General features: G+C 33.1%; 4 protein-coding genes and 2 long non-coding RNA genes across 10 annotated transcripts; 2 read left to right on the top strand and 4 right to left on the bottom strand.

Annotated features, from left to right (window-relative positions):
• Nucleotides 1–374: 374 nt before the first annotated feature.
• Nucleotides 375–4,100, bottom strand: LOC121124705 (protein regulator of cytokinesis 1). Of its 2 annotated transcripts, XM_040719883.2 has the most exons (7): nucleotides 2,611–4,100; nucleotides 2,181–2,549; nucleotides 1,765–2,085; nucleotides 1,549–1,707; nucleotides 1,447–1,491; nucleotides 1,228–1,262; nucleotides 375–1,049 (listed from the first exon to the last, which is right to left on the bottom strand). In XM_040719883.2, the coding sequence occupies exons 1-6, from the start codon at nucleotides 3,487–3,489 to the stop codon at nucleotides 1,254–1,256; spliced, it is 1,782 nt and encodes a 593-aa protein (XP_040575817.1). In that variant the 5' UTR covers nucleotides 3,490–4,100; the 3' UTR covers nucleotides 375–1,049; nucleotides 1,228–1,253. The 2 variants fall into 2 exon arrangements, with proteins under 2 accessions (XP_040575817.1, XP_040575816.1); XM_040719882.2 differs by lacking the exon at nucleotides 1,228–1,262.
• Nucleotides 4,101–4,820: 720 nt separating this feature from the next.
• Nucleotides 4,821–7,970, top strand: LOC121124707 (peroxiredoxin-like 2A). Its single transcript, XM_040719887.2, has 6 exons — nucleotides 4,821–4,960; nucleotides 5,554–5,724; nucleotides 6,721–6,883; nucleotides 6,933–7,118; nucleotides 7,175–7,427; nucleotides 7,485–7,970. Exons 2-6 carry the CDS (start codon nucleotides 5,693–5,695, stop codon nucleotides 7,904–7,906), a joined length of 1,056 nt encoding a protein of 351 aa, XP_040575821.1. The 5' UTR covers nucleotides 4,821–4,960; nucleotides 5,554–5,692; the 3' UTR covers nucleotides 7,907–7,970.
• On the bottom strand, nucleotides 7,935–10,139 carry LOC121124706 (uncharacterized). 3 transcript variants are annotated; one of them, XM_071891145.1, is made up of 5 exons: nucleotides 10,010–10,130; nucleotides 9,765–9,824; nucleotides 9,246–9,694; nucleotides 9,082–9,184; nucleotides 7,935–8,967 (listed from the first exon to the last, which is right to left on the bottom strand). In XM_071891145.1, the coding sequence occupies exons 2-5, from the start codon at nucleotides 9,772–9,774 to the stop codon at nucleotides 8,411–8,413; spliced, it is 1,119 nt and encodes a 372-aa protein (XP_071747246.1). In that variant the 5' UTR covers nucleotides 9,775–9,824; nucleotides 10,010–10,130; the 3' UTR covers nucleotides 7,935–8,410. The 3 variants fall into 3 exon arrangements, with proteins under 3 accessions (XP_071747246.1, XP_040575818.1, XP_071747245.1); XM_040719884.2 differs by having other exon boundaries at nucleotides 7,935–9,184; nucleotides 10,010–10,139; XM_071891144.1 differs by having other exon boundaries at nucleotides 7,935–9,184; nucleotides 10,018–10,095.
• Nucleotides 10,140–11,145: 1,006 nt separating this feature from the next.
• Nucleotides 11,146–13,448, bottom strand: bor (ATPase family AAA domain containing bor). The gene is made up of 4 exons (XM_040719175.2): nucleotides 13,123–13,448; nucleotides 12,848–13,057; nucleotides 11,998–12,783; nucleotides 11,146–11,937 (listed from the first exon to the last, which is right to left on the bottom strand). The coding sequence occupies exons 1-4, from the start codon at nucleotides 13,279–13,281 to the stop codon at nucleotides 11,338–11,340; spliced, it is 1,755 nt and encodes a 584-aa protein (XP_040575109.1). The 5' UTR covers nucleotides 13,282–13,448; the 3' UTR covers nucleotides 11,146–11,337.
• Nucleotides 13,449–13,886: 438 nt separating this feature from the next.
• Nucleotides 13,887–16,952, top strand: LOC121124522 (uncharacterized). 2 transcript variants are annotated; one of them, XR_005866324.2, is made up of 4 exons: nucleotides 13,889–14,120; nucleotides 14,189–15,316; nucleotides 15,374–16,097; nucleotides 16,166–16,952. It is a non-coding gene; the product is annotated as an uncharacterized lncRNA (long non-coding RNA). The 2 variants fall into 2 exon arrangements; XR_011781812.1 differs by having other exon boundaries at nucleotides 13,887–15,316.
• A 94-nt stretch (nucleotides 16,953–17,046) lies between these two features.
• Nucleotides 17,047–18,331, bottom strand: LOC121124521 (uncharacterized). Its single transcript, XR_005866323.2, has 3 exons — nucleotides 18,173–18,331; nucleotides 17,751–18,107; nucleotides 17,047–17,604 (listed from the first exon to the last, which is right to left on the bottom strand). It is a non-coding gene; the product is annotated as an uncharacterized lncRNA (long non-coding RNA).
• Nucleotides 18,332–19,358: the final 1,027 nt, after the last annotated feature.

Consider the following 19,358-nt stretch of genomic DNA (forward strand, 5'->3'; position numbering starts at 1 on the left):
TATCTGATGCTGTTGAAATAAAAATGGAGTAATATTGTAAGAAGTTAATTATCTTTTGCCATTTGATTTTTCACCATAGAAAATACACATACCCCTACATTATGTTAAGGGATTGAACCTTGATTCACTCCAGATATTATTAGTACCCATTGGTTTTATCGACAGAATATAATTTAAATTGCAATGAAATTGCACACTCATATTGTTTACAATAATGTTGCTTCACGATGATATTATCCACAACGATTTTACCACTATCATTTCTCAGTGAAACCTCTACAGACTTACCATTGTAGTTCAATTTGTGTTGTTATACTTTTGTCATAACGCCTTATTTCCAAAAAAATCTCAAAATAAATCAAAGTACAATCAAGTTAAACCAATAGCTGTATATATTTCATTGAAGGTGCCTTAGCTAACATGAAGACAAATAGTATTGATTATTAAGAATCATATTTTTACGACTTTTCGTCCTCTTAGATTCAACTTAAATCTAATCAGAAGAGCAGGTAATTATTCCAATTTACTTTAACCATATGTATTATTATGTGTCTTTTAAAACATTGCTGAACACTGCCGAAATGATCATATTTTATGTACAATTTTGTGAAACCAGTACATTCCTCCATTTACTATATCCAATTAACCACAGTAATTGCTCTAATTACACTTAGTTATTCTTTTAAAATTAATATTTATATTTGTAAATTCGTACTGAGACGCAACTAGTATATTTTATCTAAATTGTAGATAGTAGGATGAAGCATAATGGAAAGCGTTTTTAAAGTCTTTTCTTTCTATTTACGATTATATCACAGATACATTTAGAGCTTCTTTCTGGCTCTCAGAGTTGAGCTTTTAATTGCTGAGTTAATGGGTGTTAAAACTCTTTTTGAAGATGGAGTTTTAAATAAACTTTTCTTAGCAGTGACGTTGAGTACAGGAGATTTTTTAGAGCTGAGCTGAACAGCAGATCTAGAACGACGATTAAAAGCTCTTCCTCCAGTTGTAAGAGCAGTCCTTGGCGTTTTTTTGATATTATGGGGTGTCTGAAATAATAATAACAAATAATAATCATTTTATTACGGTTGTCAGAGGTAAAATATTAGATAAATAGCTGTCTAAATACTCTACAAGATAAAATAAAGAATTAAACTAATGTAATAATCTGAATTAGGAGTTTTAAAAAATGAGTACTCTACAAAAAATAGACAGATGGATATTCACCACGTATTTTATGTAATTTGTCCAAGTTAACGTATCTAAAAAAACAAAAAAGTTATGTATAAAATAGACTCTCCTAAGTCAATAAATGGCATTTTGAGTACAAACAACGAAAACAAATATATATATTTGTATTGTCTAAAAAAAAAAACACATGAATGAATATTGTAATATAAGAGAACAGCCAATTTGAAAATAACTTTAATTTAACATTTGTCTCACCATCTCTGTTTGTAGGGTGCTGTTAGCATTTATTGCGCGTGGATTCTATTGAAGAATAAGAATTAATATATGAAATGGATAGTTCATTTGAAATACACTTACAAGGAATGGATCTTTATCTCCCAACGAACGCAGCGTCATCTTGAATTCACTAGATCCAACGACAAAAGACGATTGTGGAATATTTAGACGTCTTGATACATTAGACCGCGTAGAATTAGAACGAGCAGATGTTGATCTAGTTAATGTAGACCGTGTAGACTAGAAAGTGTAATTTAATTATGTGTATAATCATTTTATAGAGACAAAACAACTTACAGATCTAGTAGAATTGACGGTACCACGAGTTACATCAGATTTATATTTTTTAGTGACATTATTATCAACAGTATTTGGTGCTTTTCTTTTCGTTGAGTTGAGCTTAGCTGGAGTAGATCCATACCTTGACTCTTGAATCAAAAGTTGTTTCTTAGCGTTTGCTTTTTTAACTTTTTCCCTTTGTATACTATCCTCATGTTCCTTAATTTGAATTTCCATATATGTTTGATAAGGCAATCCTCCAATTAAGAATTCGATTCCATTTTCTAATTTATAATCTTCCATGGCATCTTCTAAACTCTTTTCAATTTTAGGAAGTTGCTGTAAGTTTAATGTATATTATTATTATTAGAAGTATAAATAAAATTATAATACGCTACATCTACTTAATTATTATTATTATTTTGTCTACAAACCTTCTCCACCCGTTTTCGATCTTTTTCCTCTTTAAGAAATTCTGTACTCTTGCAATTAAATCTATTAGGATCTTTAGCTTTTTTCTCCAATTCCAATTTCTTCTCCCACAAGGCGTGTCTCTGCTCAACCATATGAAATAAAGACTCATTATTGTAATAGTATGTTTTAATTTTTTCAATTTCTTCCTCATGTTCCGATAGCAGTTCCTCGGAATAAATAGTGGAATAAAATGGCGAAAAAAGGGACTGTTGTTTTTCATTATAGAAACACTTATTCCACCATTCCCGTAATTCCTTTCGGGAGGAAACAATAAAGCGTTCCATATGCTGCATTTTGAGAAGCTCCAGCTCATCCAATCGAAATTGTAACTAATTGAAAAAGAAAAAAAGAAAGATATCGCTCAATGACTCAATGACATCCTCAACTTACTTCTTTGAGCTCGTTCGGAGAAAAGCCAGCGTATTCGTGCAGAAAGTCTGAAATTTCTCTTTCGTCCAATTCGAGCTTTGTAGCAATATCTCTTATTCTACACCTCAATCTCTCCGCCTCCCTCATGTTTTGTTGGACTTGAGATTCCAGCCTTTGGATCGTGTTAGCCACAGAGGCAAGTCTGGCCAAAGAGAGAGGCAGAAAAGACTCGTCCGTCTCACAGAAGATGGCTCGCTCTAAGGAATTGGCGGGCTCGCTGTCTAATTGCACCATTAAGTGAGCAAAGGACTTTTTGTAGGCCTTGAGGCTGGAGAGACGCTGTTGCTTGAGCTGCGTGAGGTGGAGCACATGCTCCTTCAGAGACACTTCCTCTTCCTTGGAGGGAATGTTTTGGAGCGTCATGGAGTGGGGCTCTTCGGCCAACATGCCAGACAGTTTCACGTCTTGCTTGAGGATGGACGCCAATTGGCTCAGACGCTCCTTCTTCTTCTTCACCAACTTCTCCACTTTGTCCCGCAAGTCCTTTTCCAGGAAAATGATGGACAGATCCGCTGGAGGCTCTTCCAAGGAAATGCCCAACTCCTTGGAGAGGGAATAGAGCTTCTTGTAGTGCTCTTCAATGTTCTTGAACAGTGCGGATCGGTGGCCCTCCTCCTCCTGCATCATGGCTTTGAACTTCTCCTCCAGGCAGTTGTGCACCACCTCCACTCGGTAAGCCCCAGAACTACCACTGCTGCACCCCATCTGCACCCAAAGGTCCCAAAGACTCCCTCCATACTTGAGGCTCAGGGCACTCAAAGAATCCAAGAAACTCTCTTTACTTAGGGAGGAAAAAGAATCACTCAAATCCAGGTTGGACCTTTTTTCCTTCTCGTCCATTCTTCTTCTTCTTCGACTTCTTTTCCTAACTAGATGCAACGCCGCACAACTCACCAAGTACTCCTACTCACTGATTCAAGTCCGCACTTGGCCTCTATACTCTATTCAATCTAGTCATCTACTAGATCACTTGGCCGGCAAGTCACTTCAACCAAGTTTTTCTTTCTTCTTCTCCCCGCCCCTTTTCAAAATTTCAAATTCCATATATCAGCAGAAAAAGAATTAAGAAAAGAAAAAAAGTATAGCAGAATCCAAGGTTGCCATATACTGCTCTAACGGTCTCAACATAGCCTGATAAACTCACGTCAGAATATTATTGTTGACCATATTGGGGGATCTCAAACTTACATCTCCATCTCCACTTCATAATTAATAGTAAACATTGATCGAACGCACAACATCATTTTACATTATAATTACATTTATATTATATCAAAATGTCACTCATATATTTTATTCAATAATATATTGTATATAATTTCAATTTGTTTTGCTCGTTAAATATCCTGTAAGGACACAAAAAGAACTGAACTTGATAGTGGTATGTCGTAAGTCAATAATTTTTGTTTGTCAATCAGAGTTGCGCGATATTAGATGTATTTGTAATCTATGATTCATATTTATTAATATAGGATGACGTCATTCTTTGTCGACATTTAATACCTAGTTACATAAGTCCACTAATATCTGGAGTGGACCGAGAATCAATCACTTAACCTCATGTAGAGGGAAGTGTATTTTCCATGCTTAAAAATCAAATAGCAAAACCTAATTGACTTCATACAATTTTAATCCCATTATATTCCATCAGCATCCGAGAATCTATGTGAAGTCAGGTGCTACAATTGAGATTCTTCCACGAAGACAACATTTTTAACCTGGAATAAAAAAGTTTTTTATTAAAAAAAAAACTTGCGTAGAGAAAATCTGGGATTGCTAAAGATATCACAATTTATTATTGTATTTGTTTAAGATTTACGTTATGCATATTGTACATCTTTTCCAAAGAGATTATTCTTAATTCTAACGGATAAAATGTTCAATCTAAAACTTCATTTTTTGTAATTTTATTGTAATTGACTTGTAGAAAAATGTTAAAAGTAATATCTGTAACAATATCAGGTTGAAAAAATGTTGTTTTCGTGAAAGAATATCAATTGTAGCACGTGACTTCATATAGATTCTCCGATACTGATGAAATAAAAAAGGAGTAATATTGTGCAAAGTCAATTGGGTTTTGCCATTTGATTTTTAAGTAAAAAAGTACAGTTCCCTCTACATCCAGGTTCATAGAAATACACGAGGTTAAGTGATTGACCCTTCATCCACTCCAGATATTGGTCAAACTCATTGGTTGTTTCTTGTACTTGTAAATAAAATCCAAAAACTAAACTGTGGACATCGCCATATTTTCTAATGTGCTCCGAAGCAATGTTACTCCGAAGTTCATTTTAAATTTATTTGTTTGGAGGTAATTTAAATGACTTTTTTGTTTAATGTGATATGCTTTATTAAGATGACCAAAATCATCGTTTCTCTGGATTTTTTCCTTTTTTTACGTTTTGTCTGGGGCGTCCAGGGACTGTTTTATAAAGTTTTATTTAGTTTAGAGGGGGTTATCTGAAAATCAGTTAAAAATCTAAATATTAGAACAACATCTTAATTTTTTATATTAAAAAAACAAACAAGATCCAAAATATTTATATTCAAAATTTATTCATTTCAAAATATTAACACCTAAACCCCACACCCATTGGACAACTCTACATAAATTGGTTATGTTAATTGTACTTCCTTCCCTATTTTTACAGACAAATTAGATAAAAAACTCTTTAATAAATCCATTAAATTCAGTACATCTTACTCTCAAACTTTAAATTGTAGGCCTAATATTAATGAGTGTATTTGAGCCCCACAATTATTAAAATAAATTGTAGATGATTGAACTGCAGGCCTTACGGAGATTAGTAACGAAATGAAAAGCTTAAAAAAACTGTTGTTTTTATATCAAATAGCGTATATTGTGATGTTTTTTTAAACTACATGTTATTACAATCATTTCAGTTTATCCATCACCAGCCTAAATTGGATGTTTAAAGGAATTCCTACAAAATTAAAGTACCATCTCTGTCCCGAAAACTTGACCGACCAATTTTCAATCACTAAAATAAATGTTCTTTGAGAAACTTTTGATGATAACCTAATGTTTCTGGACATTTTAATCAAACTTGTAAGGTATGAGCGTTTTTCTAAAAGAATAGGTATTATATTTGGTTATATTTATTGAAGCTGTAAATTAAATACTTTGTATGAATAGTTTCAGTCAAATTGTATCAAATGCTGTCAAACTAAAAGTAGTCACAACTCACGGTTAACGAACATGAGGAACATAAAAAAAAATATTTTATTCACGGTATGGATTGTTGGGTGTATGTCGGTAACTTCAATTTGAATTCTCCTTAGAATGGCTATAAACACCTTAGAAGTTATAATTATTACTAAGTTATTGGTTAGGGTAATTAGTAATTACATACTTGAATTTTTCCAATATTTATTTATGCGCTAGCAAATTATTAGCGCAAAGGTAAATACTGGAAATAATTCAAGTATATAATCAATAATGCTGACATCCCATGAAAGCCCTCTAAAGTTACAAAGCAAATTTTTAATTTTATTTTGATAAAATGTGTCTTACACAATACACATAGAGGATAATGTAAATTTGTTTTAATATTTAAATATCGGTGATAATTAGAAAATGTTGATTGATTAGTGATTCATCTTAGGTTTTTATCTCTACTTACACATTATTTAAAATCTGCCCTTTTCTTCCAATTTTTCTACTTGGAAAACTATTATTATATAATTCATATGTGTATGAGTGTGCAGGTTATTATTATTATTTTATTTTTTTGAGAGGGCATTGAATAGAGCATGAGTGATTGAAAATATGAACATAATAGGCCTAGATAATTTTTATCTGTTAGTACCTGTACAACTGACATTTTTTTTACTGTGTATGAGGAAGGTATATAAATAGCTCAGCTTACATAGTTACTAATGCTTACAATTACATTTATCTCCTGTGAAGGTAGCTCACTTTTCTTCAGATTTCTTCATTTTAAAAATTTTATTTATTTGTTTTGTCAAAACAATACGTGTTGAGCTGAAGTAGTTTTTAAACAATAACTTAATTATTATCTTTTTTTTCATATAATACTTACTATTTAGGCATAAGTTCCCTAAAACTCCCGTAATTTCTACTCAGAAGCTCCTGTACAAATTAGACGGCAAGGAAAAAATATTTTTGATTGATTGTAGATCAAAAGACGAGTTTGCTGTTTCTCGTATTCCTGGTGCTATTCATTTGGAATTCAACGCTCCGTTCCATAAGGTGAATACAATTTTAACAACATAAATTTTCAGTTAACATATTTATTTAGATCAAGGCGCTCCTTACTTCTCATGAGACTAAATCCTTCATAGTTCCTTATTGTTCAATCGGGTATCGTTCATCCATTCTCACTAACAGAATTAACTCTTATAATTCAAATCGAGCCTTAAATTTAGAAGGCAGTATATTCAAGTGGGTTAAAGAAGATAAACCATTAGTTGATTCCAAGAATCAAGTAACTAATTTCGTTCACCCATTTAATATATTTTTTGGGTTGGGTGTTACTTTTAGGAATTGGAAGTGGGATCCATAGATATGTTTAATTTAACTTGGTTTGTTGGTGGAGCCATCACAGCTTTTCTAGTGTATTGTAATTTACCTCCAGAATGGCTATTACCGCCTAAAAATGCATCCCTTAAGTACCTCAAAGATACTCAACTTCGCAAACTTACAGATAGCTTGTATGGGAAAAAAGGGACTATAGTAAAAGCGGAGGACTTGTGGGCAAAAAAAGGAGCCGTAATAATGGTAGTTCGAAGACCAGGTGAGATAAATGTAATGTCAAAATAAACCTTGATTCTAGTTATATTTCTTTGAACAGGTTGCATTCTTTGTCGAGAGGAAGCTTTGGAATTCATGAAGATTAAGTCAGATCTTTCAGCGTTAGACATACCACTAGTAGGGATTGTTCATGAAGAAGAAGGTGCTGAAGAATTTGCTAGTAATTTTTTCACCAGCTCAGATGTCTACTTTGACATTAATAAAAAATTCTTTGGGCCCAAAGAGCGAAGAATTATGCTGACTGGATTACTCAATTTTAGATTCATCTTAAAAACATTTGGCGCCTGGAAAAAGGGTGTATCTGGTAACTTGGAAGGAGATGGATCCCTCCTTGGTGGGACTTTTGTAATGGGACCTGGTAGCGAGGGTGTTTTGTATGAACATAGAGAAACTTACTTCGGAGATCATGTCAACATGACAGAGGTTCTATCCATCGCTAAATCGCTAAAGAAAACTCAGTAAAAATAGATTTATACTTGACACACTGTTATAAAAATTCAGAAATATATTTATTGGAACAATGTAACTTTTTAACCTTGTCTTAGGTTCGAAGATCCATTATAGACATATTTTTATGCATATAATTACAAATAATAAGTCATAGCCGATCTTTTTTCGACTTTAGCACAATTTTTCATATTTAATAAGTCAGACCTGAGCAAATCATATTCATAAATAGATTGTATCTACAAATACTTATTATTTTTTATCGTTTTTTCTGGTAAGCTAAATACTGTAAAATAGAAAGTTCATTCGGTACAAGACTTACGATAGAGTACCTCAAAACTGAAATACAGATATCCATAATAATATATAATAAATATCCACTTAAAGCAGGTTACTATAATTATAAAGAGACATATAACCAATCGGTTAATATGTACGTAGATTCAGCATTTGAATATTTTTTGTTAACATTCAAAAAGATAAATAATTTTTATTGAACGGAAACGGCTCAATGGCGCTTCATCTTTTACTATAAGAAACTCCTGCAGCAATAATGAACTCATGGAAGCGCTCCTCAATTTTAGGCAACTTCTTTTCATACAGATTGTAAATTAATTTTTCGGGTGAGTACAACTTTTTTCCCATAAATAGTTGGCGCAAAGTATTACAGTCACTTGTATCAAAGTCTATCGTTTCTGAACTACACGAACTATTTTCGGATTCTAAAACGAACCCATGTTCTTCAAAATCTATTTGAGGATTAAATGAATCAGATATTATCTGAGTGCCTCGATTAATCCAAGAAGCCATAATTTGAAATAAGAACTTCTTAGTTAGGTTCGAAACTGTAACCATGAAAGAACGCTTAGATTGTACTTCAATTCCTCCAATAACCCATAATTTATTGGAAGCACTTATGTGTACTTTTGTGACAATCATTTCAACTGTGATACCAGATCCACCAATACGCTGACTTGATCGTTTAAAGAAATCAATGACGACATTCTGACAAGCTTCATACCAATCGCAATTATTATGTATCTTGACTCGTTGCTTCACCTGGATGGATGGAACTCCTGACACATATAAAAAACATATCAATATGATTTTTTTCGCCTTATTTGTGCCGCAATCAAACCACGAATCTTTAAATGCGGTTTGTGAAAAGCAGACAATTTGACGTTTTTTACTTTTTATTGAATTTTGTTTTCGACAAAAAAATCTTCCATATTTTATTTTTAATTGATCCCCACAATTTGGGCATACCTTCTCCCTCGAAAAGTGTCCGTGAACCTATCAACAAGTATTTTATGAATCATCTTAATAAATCAAATAATAGTTCCTAAATACTCACTTCAAAAAAGTTATACAAAGAGTCAAGAGAAATAGCGGGAAGTTGTTGAACAACCCGTATGCAATCTAAATTACATTTATTATTGTGATCAAAAGAAATATTATTGTATGGAACTTGGAATTCTTGATCTTGCTCAATAATATTGTTTTTTTCCAACATCTCATCCTCGATATCATCGTTGGGGAAAGCCTCAAGGATCGTAGCAATATCATCAGATGTAACTTTTGATGGAAAGGAATGTTTATAAGAATAAAATGATAATAGATTTTCTTTGGCTTTGATGTTCACTGCAGAGTTCCCTTCGAATGTAATGACTATTTTTGTATCTGTAACCTCGACATATTCAGTATTAGAAATACTGATGGTGGATTCCAAAGGTTTCTTAAATTTAAGACACATTCGATCCTCATGATTGGATTGAGAAACAGATGGCGGAAGATCCAAGTACACTGAAAAAGATAGTAGAATGGCATCATAGGAATCACTATTCAAGGATCTTCGTCAGAGTGATGGACATACCTTTCGTCATGTCGAATCACTCATCCATTGGAATTAATCAGATTTGAGACAGAGTTAATGCTAGAGTAAGGGATCATATATCAATGATTCAATAGTTTTGGCGGGTGCGTATTAATAACAAATAGTTCTAACAACTAATAACTTAAATAATTAGTAATCAAAGACAATAAGACAGGTGCTCTTCCTCCTTTAACCAAAAATATCTTTGAGTCTCTTAGAAAACAAGAAAAATAATCCCTTCTCACTTGTTAACCTTAATCAGCGGAAAGTTCCTTCGGGACAAGTAAGCAGTGTAGCCAGGACCCCTGCTACTCTTAAGAGATCCTCGATTAATTTGATTTTAGTCGCACTGTGACGTCATGATATACGCTAACCGAGCGGGCAGCTGTAATGTATTTATTATTTATTATGCAATGATGAGTTATTAAAATATAATATTTTTTATCTCTTGATATGGATCTATGCAATCATCTAATACTTAATTTGAGTTGATATTTGAAAGACGAAATTATAATTTTTGAACAATTACGTTAGAAAATATGCAATCAGTCCATCGTTTTTGATAAGAGAATAATTTTTAGGGATTTCAAATATTATCCTAAATTGAAAAGAGTTAATTAAAATACCATGTGATGTTCATATAAACATATAGCTAAAAGAACTAGTTTTAAGCTATAATGCTCATTTATGTAAAAACAACACAATTCCTTCTAGCAATTTCATATTATAATATTTTATGTTTTGTATGTTAAAACTTTTTTTTAAAACTCATTGACATTGGAATATTCTTATATTAAGTAATAAGGAACTCACTAAATCAACATGAACCTGGCATATTCAATTGGTACAAATACAGAATTGAGAATACCTCATTTTTTTTTTTTTTTTATAAATAATATGTTTAAGCAAGAGATAAAATACATTTTTACATAAGATAGAAGAACAAATTAGCATGATGTATTTCCTATTTAAAAAACAAAAAAAAAAACATACCATGGTGTATTTAAACTAGATGTTATTGATGAACATTTAATCGAATGTCATACCGTACATGGTCAACATACAGTATTAATTTTTAATATAGTAATAAATATTTTTTTTTTTAAAGGGACAATTTCTTAGATATTTTCTATGAAAAACTTGGACAATAATAGGTTAAAAAATGTAGTATACTTGGTTGCTCTATACCAAGGCTAATCAACTCTTATTACTGAGCAAGGCCAAGCTATACAAGTTACAATGTACCCTTAAGGTCCAAGTACAACACTCAAAAGAACCAGATTCCGACTTCAAACTGTTAGTTGAGCAGCCATTCTCTATACAAACAACATATATACATATGATAATATGTATATATGTAAGAAAATGAAATAAAGGACAATTTTAGAGGTAAATTCGTTTTTTCTTTCAATAAATAAAGAACTTATTTAATCAGTATATCACAGGGCAGGAAAATATAAAATGCCAAAACATGATAATATAATAATAGTAACATTGTTTCCAAAAAACGACCCAAAGGATGGAATCTCAACAGTAACTGTATGAATTATGAAAAATTGCAAGGGGGAGTATTTTAGTCAAATTTCTTATACGAAACTTCGCTATTTTCTCGACTTTCTTCTTCAGACAACCACCTTATTTTTTGTTTGTGACTTTTCAGAGCATCTTGGACATTTTCCATGATCATTTTACGACTTAAAACACCATCTTCAGAAGCATAACCTGATGCCTGCCATGCAATTCCAAGTTTAGCAATTTCTCTTCCACTCATACCCTTTGTAATTGAGGCAATTTCAGAACAAAGAGCTCCATAATCCATCTCTTCCACTTTGAGTTTTCTACCTCTTTTTGGTCCTTCACCGGCTGCTGGTTGGAGAACATAGGTATCAAAATATAAACGAACCAAGCGTTCTCTTTCATCATCCCCCGGTAATTGGAACTGAATAACTTCATCTAATCTATCATTAACTGCATAGTCCAACTGTTCGGGAGCATTAGATGCCAATACCAACATGAATTTGTCACTTTGCGTTCCCGTTCTATACAAAAATGCATTTAAGGAAGATCTCAAATCTTCACTGATTTTTTCAGAGCTTCTCTTTCTAAGAAATGCATCTGCTTCATCGACAAATAAAATCAGACCTTTTCTTGACGTTTCTGCCCAATCAAATACCTAAAAACAAATAAAGAGATAATTAAAAATCATCCAAGTACTTTTGAAATTTTAATCAACCTTGTGAATGGCAGTAACTCCGTCTCTTCCCATTGGACTTATGTCACCCCCCGTAAGTATGGCGTAGTCCATATTACTATGAGATGATAACTTTTTGGCAAACATTGTTTTACCAGTTCCAGGAGGACCATAAAATAATAAATTACGAAACATTCCCTGATTCAATTTAGTGTTTTTAGTAGCAATAGCGACATCTCTCAAGCGCGCTTCTAAATTAGGATTAAGTACGACTCCAGTGAGTGCGTCCGTTGACTTATTTGCCCAACGTTTTTTCCAAAAGGAAATAGGATGTTTTGCAAATTCAAACGCAGAGAAACGAGATGTGTCCCGAACCAGAGATGGCTTCCCGAGACGGGCTTGAATATAGGAGGCTGCCACTCCGGTTGCTCGCTTCGAAGTATAAACTCCGAATGCAAGCAAAGAAATACCCGCGGCAGCAGCAGTTACTTTATCCCAATCCTTTAAAAAGGCATTCATACCCGCTCCCAAAACGGAGCCAGCAGTTTGAATCCCCTCCATAATTGTAGAGCGAGATTCTGTTGCTTTGAGTCTTATTTGCTCCAAATATAAATCCTGATTGTCCCTTTCCATTTTCCCACGGGCATCCATTTCTGAGGCAATGCGCTTTTGATCCGCCTTGGCTCTCATTTCCATTTCATGCTCAAGAGTTGCCTTTCTCATAGCTTCTTGCTTTGCAACAGACTCTTCCTCTTTCCGTAAGTTTTCTTCTTTCAATCTTTGTTGCCGAATTAACTGATCCTCGTGTCTTTGACGAGCCAATTGATCCTTGAAAAGTTAAAAAAGAATTCAAGGTTAGGAGCATTACTCCTAAGTTAGTTCCTTCACTTACTTGATATTCCGCCTTGTGCTTTGCAATTTTGGCCTCTTCTTGAAGCATTTTTTGCCTGTTGTCCGCCTCCACCTTCTTTCCTTCAACTTTCACTTGCTCCACGGCCACTTCATACTCCTTTATCTTCACCATCTGCTCTTTCTGCTTCGTTTCCTCTTGCATTTTGGACAATTCCAGGGCTTGGGTCGAGAATTTAGACTTCTCCAACTCCTAGAAAACGATTCACGAATCTTATTATGCTTCATTCAATATATACACGCTTTTAGGATAATGACCTTTGCCGCTTTCGCAGCTCTTTCCAGCGCCGTGGAATCGAAAGAGTAGGCTTCCGATCGGTGACCTTCCTTTCCACCTCCGTCAGATGAGGCTGGAGGAGGATCCACGGAAACTGGAACCTCTGGGGCATTCCCACGACTACCAAAGAGCCAAGACATGACTTCAAGCTAGGAAAAGATGGACGAAGCGTGGGAAAGAGACAAGAGTTGATTTCTAAACTAAGGCTGTTATTGATGTACAACAATTATCAAGCCATCATGCTAAAATCAACAATGACGACAATAAAGTAACTAAAAATTTCAGAGTTTTGCCAGTACCTATACATAGCTCAAAATTTAAAATAAAGAACTTTTTTGTACAAGTACCAGGGCTCCCAGTGGTTGAGTTTTACAGTATTCTCTTGGGTTATTGCCTATTAAGTTTTAGATTAGAAAGTGTATAGAGTCTTTGTTTTTTATAATATTATAAGCTAATAAAGAACAATTTCTATATTATTTTATTTGTAAATATATATAATTTAAGCGTATAATTCATAGAGGCGACAAGGAATTTCTCTTGGCAGTTTGGCATAGTAAGGCAGTAGTAGATTGAAATCTTCGGTTTGTAGGAATAAACATTAACTGAAGAGGGGGTATGTTATTTTCAACGTCAGCTAAAAGAAATAGATAGATTGGTCAACTTTTTTTATGTCGTCAGATTTGAATATAATTATTCAAGTTGGTATTGGAGATTCTCAAAAAATATGAGGTTCTCAACCTGTTAATCTAAGAATTATTTTATTCAGATGTAATTCATTTTTAATGCCATAGATTAGAATTTTATTACTAGATTCATGGGAGTGTAATTTCAAAGACGTATTCTGTAATTGTTAATAAAAGATAATTGTAGACGAAAATTTTACAAAAATGGTTAAATATTGTTCTGCTGACGGTTGCTCCAATTTGGATAAGGGTTTTTTCATCTGGACGTAGTTTTCATAGGTTTTCTAGAGGTCCAGGTAAAGCTTAGGTTATAAAACATATCGCCCGATTCAATTTTACGTTTCGTTTTCTTGTATGGTAATAGAAATTCGGGATGAATGGGTTAAGACTGTCCGTCTAAATGACTTCACGCCATCTTCTCATTCTTTATTATGCTCTGATCACTTTTTGCCGGAGGACTATTTAAGCAACCATGTTTCTGTGAGAGCCATAAGGAAATTAAAATACAACAGCGTTCCTACCAAATTTAATGACTGTTCAAATACTAATAGTCAACCTCCAGGGGATAAAGCGTCCACTTTCAACTTGCCAAACTGAGGATGAGGACCATTTCGTTAATAATAATATTCTCATTATTCCAATGGAAACCGAAAATGAGATCGATTACAATCGAATAAAAAGCATAAACCATACATATGCATAATTTACAATCACTATTAGACTAAAGCCATGACCGTGAAAAAAAAACTGATTGGGAACTTCGTCAGGCAAAGTAGTTGAAGGTAGCTGCAGCAGCTACATTTAAGTTGAACTAGATTCTAGATGCAATCCGTGAGAAAGGTTTGTTAACTCCACAAAGTATTTCTGTTTTTGAAGACCTTTTCACGGATGTTCAATTACGGACAATTAATAGATTGGTGGAGAGTAAGAGCAAAACTACTCCTTTCTCTCAAGAATTTAGGAACTTCGCGATAAGTCTACATTACTACAGTCCAAAGGCGTTCAAATACGTATCTCAATTTCTGAATCTTCCAAATCAACGGTCCATTCAGAGGTATGTTGGGAACATAGACTGCTACCCTGGGTTTCAAGTCCCTGCATTCGAAGAATTGAAACGTCGGAGTGTGGACCCAAATTTTCAAGAAGCCAGTATATGTTTGGATGGGATGTTCATTAAGGAAATGATGGAATTCGATGAGACTAGGAAAGTGTTTTGGTTACGTTGATTATGGAGGACAAATCAGTAGTGGGGAAGAAATAGCAGGGAATGGATACTTAGTGGTTATGCTTGTCGGTTTAAAAAAGCTTTTGGAAAATACCTGTTGCATACTTCCTTATTAAGGGAATCCAATCACAAATTATTGCAGGAATTATACGCGAAATAATAACCTTTAGCTTTGAATCAAGCGTTCTGATAAGGGCTGTCTACATGAATGGTGTTACATATTATATATCAGCATTCAATGCACTTAGCTGCAATCTTCAACCAAAGGTAAATTTTAAAAATTTAAGTCTCAAACGTTTATCGAAATTTTTATAATATTTTCAGAATATCAAAGGCATGACAACAATATTTCCTCATCCTTGCACAAATTCCGCCGTAGTCGCTATTTGTGATTCCCCTCACATGGCTAAAAATGTAAAGAATTTTTTTGCTGAATACAAAAATATTGTTTGTCCCAATAAAGGAATTATAAGATGGTCATACCTGGAGGATCTTCATCTTCTCCAAACCAAACATGACCTTGACTTGGGAATAAATTGACTGGATCTCATATTTCTTTTCATAAACGGAAAATGAGAGTAAAACTCGCCGTCCAGTCAATGTCAGATTCAGTTGCGAGGTCATTAAAGTGGACTCATGATAATTTAATTTATGGATTCAAAAGTGAGGACATTCTAGTTTAAACAGAATTTTTAGAGCTACACGTCAAAAATTTTGATATGATTAACAGCCGCATTAGGCAGCATTATCTCCGACTAATATATCAAGTGAAGAAGAAAAAATTTCATAGATTCATTGAGAGGTATGAGGTGCTTGAGAGGAGTGATGGTATGAGAGTTATTGATTCCAGGCCTCGTACTTGTCCTTTAGGTCTCATCTCCTATATCTATTCTCTCAGGCATCTCATGAAATCTGGAGGTATAAAATTGGAGTACATTTGCTGCTATAAATTACAACAGGATCACCTTGAGCACCTTTTTGCTGCAATTAGACAAAGAAAGGTTTGGTGCTATAATCCTAGTCCTCAACAATTTCGTTTTGCATTCAGGTAATAATAAATGTAATATTATTTACCTGTATATAAATCATACAAATGATATTTGTATCATTTTTTAGAAAGATTCTATGCCACGCTGGAAAGGAGATGATACATAATATAAACAACAACTGTGTACATCAAGATGATACATTGTTATGGCCAATTTCTAATAGGAATAACTAACGCCACCAACTAGTTGCTTCTTATGAACAAAAAGACGTCAGTGAGACACATTTTGTGATTGCTAATTAAGATACACTTATCAAGTCATTTCATCTTAAAGGATGTTTATTGTCTGACTATTGATTTTGTGTCGCCACAATTTCATATATTGCAGGATATTGTGTCTTCATCCTACAATGAAATGTGGAATTTGTAAGGCAGCATTGTTTAACAGTGAGGATGATTTCAAATTTAATATCGTATAAGAATTAATGCCCTGACAATCCATGAAAAAGGCCTAATAGTGCCGTCTTCTCCTCCTTTGCGAGAGGATATTTAGGACATACAGTGTCTCACTTTCCAGCATCGATGTCCACAAAAAACTCATAATTGAAGTCCTAACGAATATCGATATGAACAAAATATTCGGAAAGTTTTCGACTTATGGCCTGGAAACTTCAGAAGGTGTCGATAATCACTACCTTACATTGGTACATTTGATTTCAAAAAATATCTGATCTTTTGTACCAAGAAAGTTGTAAAAGACTTGGTAATTAGGCGTAAAATTGGAGAAGATGGGAGTGCACTTCATAGATCCAGAAGGTTTCAAAATATATAATACTTATTATAAATTCATGTTATTTTTTATAAATCATATGATCGAACAGTTAGTAAATACAGGTGAAAAAAATTATTATTTAACTAGCGATCTTAATTATTTAACAGTAAGATTTTAGTAAGACGACCAAGAATGCAAATTCTATGAAACCTTTAATTATTGCTCAAGATAAAAGAATAAAAGTAACCAATTTATTTTCTTCAATTTAAATAAATTACACCTATATCTTCATTCAGCGGGCATTCTGCCCTACTAGAAATATATTATAAAATTCATATAATATATGAATAAGGTCATATCGCTGGACTAGGTATATAACAGAGCTGCGGAGTCTGTAAATAAAATGACCGACTCCGACTCCAGTATTTTGAATATCTCCGACTCCAACACACAATTTAGACTTCAGATAAACCAAATGTTGCAAACGTCGGATAAACGACTCAAGATATTTGAGGAACAAATATGACTCACTTCGATATTAGATAAAGGGGAAAACCATTGGCGAAAATAGAGTAAGAAGAATCATTTTCCACTTTCTAGCCATATAAAATGGTAGAAAAAATATCTTAAGATAGAGCAAAATAAATTGTGTATTCTTCATTCGATATTTCATGAATGCCTTCCGGAAAGCATGATCTATCCAGCTTCTCCTTAATATCCTTGATTTTTGTGATAACGTCTTATTTTAAAAATTGGCGAATTTGATTATTAAGTCGACTTTTATCTCGTTCAAATCTGTAAAAAAAAAAGTATTAATGGTAATCATATTTGTGTAGTTTCTGAAATTTCAACGAATCCTAATAAGTCCTAGTAAGTAGTATATTACTATTTTTCTTTCTAATGTACATAAAATAAATTGAAAAATTGTTTAAAGAAATTACCTAATAGTTGAAGAAACTAATTTAGTCGGTCCCTCAGGAACTTTCTGGAACCCTAGAACATCGGAAAATATTGTTGGAATAGAATCTGCTTTGAGTCTTCTTCTTTGGTTTCGAAAAGAATTAGTATCTGTTCTTTCATTCATAAAATCTTTCTCCGTAACATGCATACTACAAATTCTTGAATTATGGTATGGCTCCTAATTTTGGCTTCTAATTGCTATAATTCATTACATTAAAAGTTCAAGATCTTTAGAAAATTTATGGAGAGAACGACTTTCCCTCTTTGATCCTCAAGTTTCTTTTTCTTCGACTTGGGAAAACCAGTCCTGCAGCCGGGACAACAGCAAATCATTCTATCTGAAATAAGAAAATATGAGTTATAAATATAAAATATATTGGATTATACTAATTATGTTTCTTACATTTCCTTTTAGACTCACTTCGAGTTCGAGACGATCGGTTACACCTTCCACTTGTACACACTTTAAAAAAAAAACATACATAAGTAAAATCTTGTTTATAATTTTTCTCACTGATTATATTATTCAAAAACAAATGTGACGTCATTCCTTTGAACGTACCCCTTTTGTAAGCTGGAGTATATTAGTCACTCTTTTGCGCACCTTTGTCGCCTCTATGTATTTCTTTCTCCGTGGTATAAATTGGCCGTATAATATATTGGATACAATATTGAGCACTATTACTGTCTTGAAAAGGTTTCAAACGAGTATGTTTTTAAATATTTGGAACATATTTAAACATTCAATGAAACTTTTCCACCTGTAGTGACTCTATGCTTACAATGCCGCCACACTTATGCCATTATCATATTATGATTGTTCATCATTCATTGGGATAAACTAATAAATAAATCCATCAAATTTGTCACGTTCAATTTATGCAATACTTAAACTCATTAATATGACTGATCAAAACTGACTTCTTCAATGAAAAGAAAGTTTTTATCTTAAATAACACTACATATATGTGGTGTTATTTATGATAAAAACGATGCTGATTCTTGTTTTATTAAGTGTTCTGCTGTTCTCAAAAACTCGAATAGGTCCATGGTTATGAAACATAAAAATTCTGTAAAGCATTAAAAATTCTTATATTAGTTTACTAACTAACTCAAATATAACTGAATTTATAACCATAAAATCAACCTAAGCTAACAAACTGCAAATGGTGAACAAAATATTCCATTTGATATAATTCATTGATCAACTTCTACCACTTTGGGAAGAATATTTATATTAAATATATTTATAGTAAATATATATTTATATTCTTGTAGCCTTGGGTTTTATAGCTACGTCTGGTGTTTTGTTGAAAATTTCACTGGCAGCCCTGTGTAAAACTGATAACAAATAAATAACAATATATGACGTCAGAGTATTAGCTCTATAGGGAAAGATATCTTTTACTGGCGTGCACTTATTTTGACTGAAGTGCAAAATAACCCTCATACTAATAAAGTAAATATTGTAGTAAATTAAAAATTAAATACAAATAATTAACAATTCCATCAAACTTTTGGAAAATAAATTAGCAGTTGAATAATTTTTTCCAACACTTTTCCTATTTTTATTTGATTGAAGTTGACTG

This window comes from Lepeophtheirus salmonis, chromosome 9 (genome assembly GCF_016086655.4).
Source record: "Lepeophtheirus salmonis chromosome 9, UVic_Lsal_1.4, whole genome shotgun sequence".
In the NCBI taxonomy this organism is placed as follows: Eukaryota; Metazoa; Arthropoda; class Copepoda; order Siphonostomatoida; family Caligidae; genus Lepeophtheirus; species Lepeophtheirus salmonis.

Bases quoted from the DNA above. Each gene is read 5' to 3' on its own strand.
- LOC121124705 (XM_040719882.2), bottom strand. From the start codon at position 3,489: ATGGACGAGAAGGAAAAAAGGTCCAACCTGGATTTGAGTGATTCTTTT. The intron at 2,550-2,610 runs GTAAGTTGAGGA...TTTTTCAATTAG, and splicing joins CTCCGAACGAGCTCAAAGAA to TTACAATTTCGATTGGATGA. The intron at 1,050-1,446 runs GTGAGACAAATG...TTATTATTTCAG, and splicing joins GCACCCTACAAACAGAGATG to ACACCCCATAATATCAAAAA.
- LOC121124707 (XM_040719887.2), top strand. From the start codon at position 5,693: ATGTTTCTGGACATTTTAATCAAACTTGTAAG. The intron at 5,725-6,720 runs GTATGAGCGTTT...CTTACTATTTAG, and splicing joins ATTTTAATCAAACTTGTAAG to GCATAAGTTCCCTAAAACTC. The intron at 7,119-7,174 runs GTAACTAATTTC...TGTTACTTTTAG, and splicing joins TAGTTGATTCCAAGAATCAA to GAATTGGAAGTGGGATCCAT.
- LOC121124706 (XM_040719884.2), bottom strand. The intron at 9,185-9,245 runs GTGAGTATTTAG...ACTTGTTGATAG, and splicing joins CTTTGTATAACTTTTTTGAA to GTTCACGGACACTTTTCGAG.
- bor (XM_040719175.2), bottom strand. From the start codon at position 13,281: ATGTCTTGGCTCTTTGGTAGTCGTGGGAATGCCCCAGAGGTTCCAGTT. The intron at 13,058-13,122 runs GTCATTATCCTA...ATCGTTTTCTAG, and splicing joins GAGCTGCGAAAGCGGCAAAG to GAGTTGGAGAAGTCTAAATT. The intron at 11,938-11,997 runs GTTGATTAAAAT...ATTTGTTTTTAG, and splicing joins GAGTTACTGCCATTCACAAG to GTATTTGATTGGGCAGAAAC.